This window comes from Ochotona curzoniae, unplaced genomic scaffold (assembly GCF_017591425.1).
Source record: "Ochotona curzoniae isolate NIBS_2020 unplaced genomic scaffold, NIBS_Ocur_1.0 scaffold_1852, whole genome shotgun sequence".
Taxonomy (NCBI): domain Eukaryota; kingdom Metazoa; phylum Chordata; class Mammalia; order Lagomorpha; family Ochotonidae; genus Ochotona; species Ochotona curzoniae.
In genome coordinates, this window is record NW_024467087.1 from 57,583,358 (window position 1) to 57,593,527 (window position 10,170).

At 42.3% G+C, this 10,170-nt stretch overlaps 1 protein-coding gene across 2 annotated transcripts; it reads left to right on the forward strand.

Annotated features, from left to right (window-relative positions):
* The first annotated feature begins 3,580 nt into the window (after nucleotides 1–3,580).
* LOC121169230 (selenide, water dikinase 1-like) lies at nucleotides 3,581–5,170 on the forward strand. Of its 2 annotated transcripts, XM_040999748.1 has the most exons (2): nucleotides 3,766–3,850; nucleotides 3,955–4,838. In XM_040999748.1, exons 1-2 carry the CDS (start codon nucleotides 3,766–3,768, stop codon nucleotides 4,836–4,838), a joined length of 969 nt encoding a protein of 322 aa, XP_040855682.1. The 2 variants fall into 2 exon arrangements, with proteins under 2 accessions (XP_040855681.1, XP_040855682.1); XM_040999747.1 differs by having other exon boundaries at nucleotides 3,581–5,170.
* Nucleotides 5,171–10,170: the final 5,000 nt, after the last annotated feature.

The following is a 10,170-nucleotide window of genomic DNA, read 5'->3' on the forward strand; positions in this document are numbered from 1 at the left end:
GAGGGTGTTTCTAGTGTTTTTAGGAGGCAATATGTGCATTGGTGGGACCTGCCCTGGGACTTTGAGAATGATTCTACTCATCTCTAGGGTGCCTTCAGGAATATTCAGAAGGACTGTCTGGTGGCACGTCTCTTAATTGCATGTCCTGTGGTGCATGCCTGGATACTTCTTAGAGTTGGCCCATATTCTGTTACTTGAAGGTGAATGACTTCTGTTCTTTGCATGTGTGGTACATTGGCTTGTATTTCCAAAAAAGCTCCTGAGGCAGCCCTACTGCTCAGTTTGACAATTTTGTCATGGACTCTGGGAAATGGGGGTTTTTGTGGCATGTCTCTCATGGATTTGGTTTTTCTATTATGCTTAAAGGATTGATATGGCTATGGCACCAGAACATCACAGGCATTGTCCCTGAGTCTTCCCTGGGCTTCCTGTTGAAGTGGCTGTCAGATGACCACTGTGGATTTAATTTCACTGTTCAAGGAAGGCATTTAGAAGGCATGTCATAGGCATTTCCATTTGTGCATTCAGAGCATCTTGTTGTCCATCATCTATTTGAAAGTCTCATGTGGGGACTTTTTTTGCTTTTTTTTTTTTTTTTTTGGTGTTGTATGTGCCTCTATGGAAAACTCTATAGGCCCCTTCATAGGGAAGGATTGCCCGAGGGCATTTCTGTTACTGGCCTAAGGGATTTTCATTTCCATAGTTCTCACCAAAGATTTCCCCTGGACACTCCTCTTCCACCTGAGGCCTGAGAGGCTCAGCCCCCTTTGTGAAATCGGCTATGGATTCTGTGCGCACACACCAGAGGCTCTCTACTGATATACTTCCTGGGCTGCCAGAGAGGCCACACACACATCCCAAGGCAACCCTCACACATGCCCACAGATTCCATGTAGAAAAGCGCCGAGTCCATCTTAGGGACCCTTATCTATAAAGCAATGTACTAGGGAATCCCTGTGGGAATGCATGATAATCCAGCGACACCACCACTCTAGCATTGCCTTTCCTTATTCCAATTGGTTACTAGTGAGGACGTCAGTGTTTTCCTAGGAACCCTGTACCACATCTCTCCACCTGAGGACACACAGATTTTCCTAAAGATGAGTCCTCTCAAATTCCTTAGGGACTCCTCAGAATGGCCTTCAGGAACGATATCAAGTCATCTTCAGTTGTTCCCAGACTCTGCCTTAATGCTTTAGGGAGTCCACATTCCTGAAACAAGTCTCAGTATTGCCAGCTTGATTTTTTTTTTACACAATCCAGATAAGATGCTCACAGGGACCCTCACACATGGTGTTGACAAGCCTCAAACTACTCTGAGGTTCCCTGTAGCCATGCAACAAACATTCGCTCTTTGCCGTTCTGCATCTTTGAACTTGGTTCACTGAAGTCGAGTATGACACATGTGGACTACTGACTTGTTGGCAATAGCTGAAATTTATTAATAGCGTCAGTGGTTACGCAAGTTTTAGAAAGGGGGTTTTGAGGAATTTACATTCCAGCTGCAGGCAGGAGTCTGCTAATACACAATTTGTACGTATAGCTTTTTCCTTTCCTCAGTGTTTTAAATTTCTGTTTCCCTGTTTGAGGTAGGAAGTATCTGTCTTTGATCTACTGTGTCAATCTAAGGACTAAGTAGTTTCTTGCCTGTTCATTTCTGTATTAAATGTTCCTTTGGGACTTCCTGGATGAATTATAACTAGCTCTGGGTCCACATTGGGAAGGATTCCCAGTTTCCTATCTTTAATCCATTGTTTTTCTACAGATGTGATCAGTTTTCCTCCTACAGATTCCTGTTCTGTTTTGTAAATTAGGCCTGAGGTAGGTAGCTATGGAGAACATGCTCTTGGAGGGACAGGAAATGGGGAAAAGCAATGTTTTATATTGCACATATGTAACTTCACCAGGGGCCAGAGTTCCTAACTGCCTATTATCCCACATACTCCTCAACATTCCTTCCCCCAGTATAATGGATCCTGACTGCTGTCAGGATTAGGGGCTGATGATCCCTCTGCCTGGTATATGCTGACAGGGGTGAAGAGAGGGAGCCACAGCAGCCAGACATTCTTCAGAAGTGTGGATCTGGAGGTAGTTTGTAGAAAGTAGAAATCATCAGGTGTCTAAAGTTCTGCTTGGAGCTTGGAGGCTTCTCTTTGTTGAACTCTAAAGAATAAAGCATAACATAGTTATAATTTCTCCTGATAGACCCTGATATTCACAGAAAGAGAGTAAAGGAAGCCACAGCTAGAGCTAAGTAGGGACCAGAGCAAACTGTTCTGTGTCCAGAAGGAAATTTGCAGGTTTCCTTTGCACTCTGGGAAACACCCAGGGCTCCTGGTTGCTATCCATTGCATCAGCAGACCCTGTGTGGAGAGCCCTGTGTTGCTTCAGTCCCATGCATAAGAGTCAATAGGAAACGGTGACTTCGGAATTCGCAGCCTTCGAGGGCTGTCAGAATTTCAGTGATCTCCTTGGCAGTTGGGACATGGTTCTTGGTGTCCTTTCAGAGAATCCTTAATGGAGTATCCACTGCTTCTGCAGCAAAGGCACCTGGAAGGCCACGGGGGTCTTACTGGGACCAGGGATACAGACCTCCTTTTATCCTCCTGCTTTGCTATGGAATGCCCTCCTGCTCTGTGCACATGACCACCTATAAGATATTGTCAGGGTGCTCTCAGGTCCCACTGAAAGTCTCTATCAATTTTCTTAATGTCCAAAGGTAGTTAAGAATTTGTTATTGATAAATCACCTGTTAGAATCTTAATAGATTATACTTAAAGTCTTCCTTGAACATTCTAAAAAAGTGGAGGATTTCTCTGCACCTCTGACCTATTGTGGAAGAATGTTAGTTTAGCAAGCCTTATTTATGAACATCTTATCTGTAAGTTAATTAAAAGTAAATCAGGTTTTTCCATCCTTTAAGTCAGTTCTGTTGGAATACCATGTTTTCCAGGGCAGGTTTATATTCAAGGGAGTTTCTGCACTTCTGAGACCAGATGAGCTATAGGGAAACCCAAAGTGTTTTGGAGGATCCGTCAGGAAATTCTAAAGAGACAAATGCATAACTTTTGTCACAGGTTATTAGTGTTCCACAATACTAATCATTCAGTAGTTTCGCCCACACAGGGATTTGTAAAGCCTTATTAGAGAATGTAGAAAAATCTTTGCTAGCAGGACTATTAATGTTTCCTTGAGGCAATTTTTAAAAAATAAGCATTAAAAATGTTATAGACAAAGTGTCTGTGGAGGGCATGCACCTTTATTTATTTGTTTATTTATTTGTTTGTTTGTAAATAGTTGGCTTTTCAGGGTGTACACATTCAACAAGTCTGAGCTACCAGGTTGCTTACTTTCAGGAACAATATCAAAAGAAAACTACGAAATAACAGTTTCATAAAATCTTTACCCCAAATTCCAATACCTGCTACAAGTTGGAGTTAAGAACACAAGCTAGTTCGCCCCACGTGCCCGTCTCCGGTCGCGGGCCGCTGCTGCCAGGGATGTGGAGCTTCATGGAGAGTGCCGGGCCCCTGGCACGCCCTCCCTGCTGTGTACTTCGGGGGGCTTGGGGGTAGGTGGATCTGTAATAAAGAACCCAGCCTACCAGGAGAGGGGGAAGGGAGGAGTTGAACTCTGAGGAGCTGGAACCCAAGAACCATGTCTACGCGGGAAACCTTTAACCCAGAAACTTATGAATTGGACAAGAGCTTCCAGCTAACCAGATTCACAGAACTGAAGGGCACAGGCTGCAAAGTGCCCCCCAAGATGTCCTACAGAAGTAGCTGGAATCTTTACAAGAAAACCACTTCCAAGAAGATGAACAGTTTCTGGGAGCTGTCATGCCAAGACTTGGCATTGGAATGGATACGTGTGTCATTCCTTTGAGACATGGTGGGCTCTCCTTGGTTCAGACCACGGATTACATTTATCCTATCATAGATGACCCTTACATGATGGGCAGAATAGCATGTGCCAATGTCCTCAGTGACTTCTATGCCATGGGGGTCACGGAATGTGACAATATGCTGATGTTCCTCGGGGTCAGTAATAAAATGACCGGCAGGGAAAGGGATAAAGTGATCCCCCTAATTATACAGGCCTTTAAATATGCAGCAGAGGAAGCAGGAACGTCGGTAACAGGTGGCCAAATGGTATTAAACCCCTGGATCATTTTGGGAGGAGTCGCTACAACTGTCTGCCAGCCCAATGAATTTATGATGCCAGATAATGCAGTGCCAGGAGACGTGTTGGCGTTAATGAAACCCCTGGGGACACAAGTTGCTGTCGCAGTGCATCAGTGGCTGCACATTCCTGAAAAATGGGATAAAATTAAATTAGTGGTCACCCAAGAAGATGTGGAGCTGGCTTACCAGGAAGCGATGATGAATATGGCCAGGCTCATCGGAACAGCTGCAGGACTCATGCACACATTCAACGCCCATGCTGCTGCCGACATCACTGGCTTCAGGATTTTGGGCCACGCACAGAACCTAGCCAAGCAGCAGAGGAACGAGGTGTCATTTGTGATTCACAACCTTCCTGTGCTGGCTAAGATGGCTGCTGTGAGCAAAGCCTGTGGAAACATGTTTGACCTCATGCATGGGACCTGCCTGGAGACATCAGGAAGCCTTCTAATCTGTTTACTACGTGAGCAAGCAGCTCGGTTCTGTGCAGAGATAAAGTCCCCCAAATATGGTGAAGGTCACCAAACATGGATTATTGGGATTGTAGAGAAGGGCAACTGTACCGCCAGAATCATAGACAAACCCAGGATCATTGAAGTCGCACCACCTGTGGCCACTCAGAATGTGAGCCCCACGCCCGGTGCCACCTCTTAATCTAGGCAGAGGTAGCTGTTTGTTTTTGTTTTTAAATAGATTTATTTCCTTTATCATCACTTCAATTAAAGACTATAAACAACAACAAAGATCTCATTGTGTCTACACAGCTGGTGACCGTAGGTCGAGACGTGAGTGGATACAATTAATAAAACCCATGGCCTTTTTTTCCTGTTCCATTGACTGAAGATGCACCTAATCTCGAGGCAGCTTCTGAGTTGAGAATTATATTGTTATCCAATACTGTTGATTCATTTTGAATCTTTAGACACTTATCTCTTGCCGCATAGGCTCTTTTTAAAGGTGCTTTCATGTAGCACAGACACTACCAGTAAGTAGTGTCTGAGAGCAGTTTGTGTCTTCGTTTTACGTGTATTTATAGTAGAAGTCTCATTTTTTAAGTGTCTTGAGTGGCATTCTGGAAAGAAAGATTTGGTAAGTGTGACATGATGGCTTCCAAGCTATAGGAAGGTTGCATGATTGCTCTGAGTCGGATCACCCAAGAGCATCTCTCCGGCCCAGGACATCCTGCAGCAGTGCATTTAGTTCAGCAGGTCAAGTGCTTGACTTTGCATGAAAAGCACTTTGAAGATGAAAAAAAAATTTTATTTCTTTTTTTTTTGTAGCCTTCCTGGTATTTACAGTAGTATCATTAATTATTTTATCAGTAGCCAAAAAAAAAGGATACTTTTTGCAATGTAATTAGATGTTCTATAGTGCAATGAGGAATTGCCTTCCAAAAGGGGGTTCGTGTATAATAGTCATTTGCGATTCAATATGTAATTACACAAATAATTTTTAAATATAATCAACAATAAAGACTGTTGTGGATGGTAGTGTTGAATATATTTTATATTTTGTATAGTGATCACAAGCCTTTTGTTAAAATCAGCAGCTTATTTAGCCTAATTCTTAGCATTATTTTGCCCCTTGCACCAGTCCTTTTGTTGTGCATGCATTTTGTGATCTGTGTTAAAAACTGGCATTGCTAACATTGCAGCTCAAACAAAAACTTGTTATTCAAATAAATATTTAATTAAAAAAAACAGAGCACAGGCTAACAATTACACTCAATTGTACACTATAGAGAGCAATGAAACCATAACATGAGTAACTTTTTTGATTGGTAAACTGGAGCACAAATACATCTGTGACTTAAGATATTTTAAAAACAGCCAAGTAGAAATTTAGGTTACGTGAATCAAAGAAATCTGTGTTGATTTAGCAATCTTAATTCAGGGCAAACCAATGAATCAATTGCAGCAATAGTTTAAGATCTTTTTATGCATTTAAAAATGATAACCACTTGATTAGTTACTTCATGTTCTCAATAGCATAAATTTGCCTTTTTTTTCAAATGATTTACAAGTGTGGGTAGAACAGAATACAAAAGTGTGGCTTACAAGAAAGATTTTAAACAATTAGATCTCACAATGTTGTGGCTGGAACCGTAGAAATCAACAAGAAGAGGCACCTTTTATTCCACATGGTATTTGAAACAGACACAACTACTCTTTTATTTTGACCAATATAAACTTATTAATTGTATCAAGATGACTTAAGGATCATAGAAACAAGCACATTTATTCTTTCAAAATATTTTTTTCTGTTACAGAAAAACTCAAAAGCTAGTTCACAGTAAGTAAGAAGTATAACATTTCCTGACCAGAAAAACATACAGTAATGCATGGTAACAATTTTGAGATTTTCCTAAAGTAACTCTAGCTGGAAGAGTGGCATAAACCTAAAATTTATTGTGAGATCATTCCTTATTCAATCTCAAGGGGCATTGAAGCCAAGCAGTGTTTTTTTTTTTCTTTTGCAATATACATATACACCCCAGGGAACTGTGAATAGAGAACTCGGATTAGCAATTATTATCTGATCACCACACATGTAGAATCAGTTTTAACAAAAAGACAGACACATGACAATTATATACAATCCAGACAAGTGGACACAACACACAATGCAAAAACCTGATTGGTCATAACAAAGTCTCGAATGGACACCGAAGTGGTGGTTATTGGGCTATTTAGATTGTTAAATTACTTCTTGATTCAATTTTGGTGGATTGTATGTGTCCAAAAATCTACCCATCTGCTCTAGGTCTTCTCATTTGTTCCCATATAGTTGCTTGCAATAGTTCTTAATAGTTCTCTGTTTGTCTGAGGTATCTGTTGTTATATTTCTTTTCTCATCTCTGATACAATTGATGCATATTTTCTCTCTCCTGTTTTTGATTAGTTGGGCTAGTGGGGAGTCTATTTTGTTAATTTTCTCAAAGAACCAGCTCTTTGATTCATTGATCTTACGCATAGTTTTCTTGGTCTCTATTTTGTTTATTTCCTCCCTTATTTTGATGATTTCTTTTTTCCTACTACTCTTGGGATTGCTTTGTGTTGCTTTTCTACTTCCTTCAGCTGTAAGTTTAGCTGATTTATTTGGTGCTTTTCTAGTTTCTTGACATAAGCACTGATTGAAATGAACCACCTTGATTGTGCTCCATAAGTTTTGATATGTTGTGTTGATGCCTTCATTTGTTTGAAGCAATTTTTAAATTTCCCCTTTGATTTCCTCTCTGGCCCATTGCTTGTTTAGTAACATATTATTCAGTCTCCACGTGTTTGCAAGTTTACTTTGGTATTTTGACTTCTTGGTCTCTAACTTCACTCCTTGATGATCTGAGAAGATGCATGGTATGATTTCCACTTTTTAAAATTTGCTGAGGCTTGTTTTGTGACCCATAACTTGATCAGTTCTGGAGAGGGTTCCATGTACTGATGAGAAAAAGGTGTATTCTCTGTCAGTAGGACAAAAGGCTCGATAGAAATCAACTAAGTCCATTTGCTTTAAAGTTTGTGTGAGTTCTGTTGTTTCTTTGCTGAGTTTCTGGTTTTTTGATCTGTCCACTGATGTTAAAAGGGTAATAATGTTTCCCACTATGATCATATTGGAATCTGTTTCTCCCTTTAAAACTGTTAATATTTGTTTCATGTAGCTAGATGATTTTGCATTTGGTGCGTGTACATTTATTATGCTGATCTCTTCTTGCTGAATGCATCCTTTGATCATTATGTAGTATCCTTCTTCATCTCTTTTAATCCTCTTCACATCAAAGTCTATATCATCTGATATAAGAATGGCTACACCTGCACGTCTTTCCTTAACATTTGCTTGGAATATCTTTTTCTATCCTTTCCCTTTCAATTTCCTCTGATCTTTGTTGGTGAGATGTGTCTCCTGTAAGCAGCAAAAGATAGCTGGGTTTTGTTTTTTGATCCAGTCCTCTAATCTATGGCATTTGACTGATGAGTTTAAGCTGTTTACATTCAGTGTTATTATGGATAAGGGGCTGTTTGGTCCTGTCATTTTAGTGATACGTTGTTCTTTTTTTTTTTTCTGGTTCACTTTTCTTTTTTTTTTTTTTCAATTTTTTATTTTTTTAAATTATTGATTACATTGTATTATGAGACACAGTTCCATAGGTACTGGGATTTCCCCTTCCCCTCCCCCAACTCTCCCCCCATGGTGGACTCCTCTACCTTGTTGCATTACCACAGTTCAAGTTCAGTTGAAACACCTTCATTGTAAGCATATACCAAGCATAGAGTCCAGCATCTTATTATCCAGATAAGTTCATCTGCTTCTTCGGGAGACCTTCTCTGGGCTGAAGGTAGGGCCAAGAGAGCAAGATCCCAATCAATTAAAAGCCCCAGCAGCAACAATATATATCGTTATGGAATTAATTGACATAGTGTTGAGTAAACAATATGTTAAAATTACATGTAAGTTCTTAACAACCTCCTGCGACTATTTCAATGACATTTTAACAATTGAGGTGCATAACAGTTTTAGGAGGGGTATGCAGAGAAATCTTTCATACCTTGGTGAGGAGTACTTGTTCTTTGTGTTCTACCTAGTAGGGTATGTGTGAGTCCATGATGACCAATCTTTCTGTTGTTCTCTGCTTATCTATTCCAATTTGTGTGTGTATGTGAGTGTGTGTGTGCGTGGGTGTGTGTGTGGGTGTGTGTGTCTGGGGGGGCGGGTATGGAGCGACCCTGTTGGTCATTGTAGAGGGTGGGGGCCCAGAGCTGGAACTAAGTAAGGGCTGGAGAAAGCTCCTCTCCCTAGTCCCGAAGGAAGTTTATTGTTCTTCTGATTCTGAGGACTGCTCGTGGTTCCTGGCAGTTGTTCCGATGCCTTTGGATCCTATGAGGAAGGACTTGGGCTTTTTCCATCTCGTGTAGTAGGTCCAAAGAGGGGAGATGGATGTCCTCTGTGTTCTCGGCCTCCGAAGGCATTCTGTTTCCCCGTGCTCTCTTTGGCAGTTGTGATGAAGTCCTTGGTACCCGTTCTGATAGACCTTGGTGGGAATCCAGGAGTCCCTGTGATTGGGATACAAGTCTCCTCCTGTCCTGCTGCTCCGCTCTGGGGCTCTCCCCTATTCTGTGCATATGACCCCCTGATAATAGACTATTAGGGTAGCTCCTGATTCCCCCTGAATGTCTTTGTAGTTTTTACTATTGTCTAATGCTGTTCTGAATCTATCGTCTATAAGTTGCCTGTCCAGTTTCTGTAGGTTACACTACACAGCTTCCTCACACATTCAAAGGAGATAAGAGATTTCTCTGTGCTCCCACCCAATTTCTGTGTATCACAAGGTTTTGGGAGTGTATTGGGTATTACAATCATTCAAAACACGTGGGATGAGACTGTATTAGTTGCAGGTTCATCTGAGGAAGATTTACCGTCATTGGAAATCTTTAGGGTTGTTTCTCATCCCCAAAGCACTGTGGGTTCGGCATGGAGCTGTCTGAGCAGCATTCAGCAAACCAAAATCCCAGGGCTCCCTGGCCGGGTGGCCAGCAGGCGGAGCCTAGCGCCAGCTGGTGCACTGGCCGCCCAGAGCGGCTCCCCATGTGGGTGTGGGAGCTGCCTTGGTGCTTACCAGGTTAGGAATGGCCACATGGCGGCTGAGGGACCAACACCCCAGGTCTAGGCTCCACCCCTCCCCCGGCCATGTCCTCGGCTCAAGCCATGCCCCTGGCGACCCGCAGGACCACGCAGAGCCACACAGAGCCCGCCCAACGCCCCTCCCAAAGGCGGGCCGTCCACGGGACTCCCAAAGGCGGGCCGTCCACGGGACTCCGGCAAGCCTGGAGCAGCTCCCCATGTGGGCTGGGAGCCACCTTGGTGCTTACCAGGTTAGGAATGGCCGGACCCAGGGACCCCCAGCCGCTACTTGGCCAGTGATGTGCTGTTCTATGAGTCTTCTGTTAGCCTTTTAGTGAGATGTTCTCCAAATTTGCCTTAGTTTTTGGTTGTT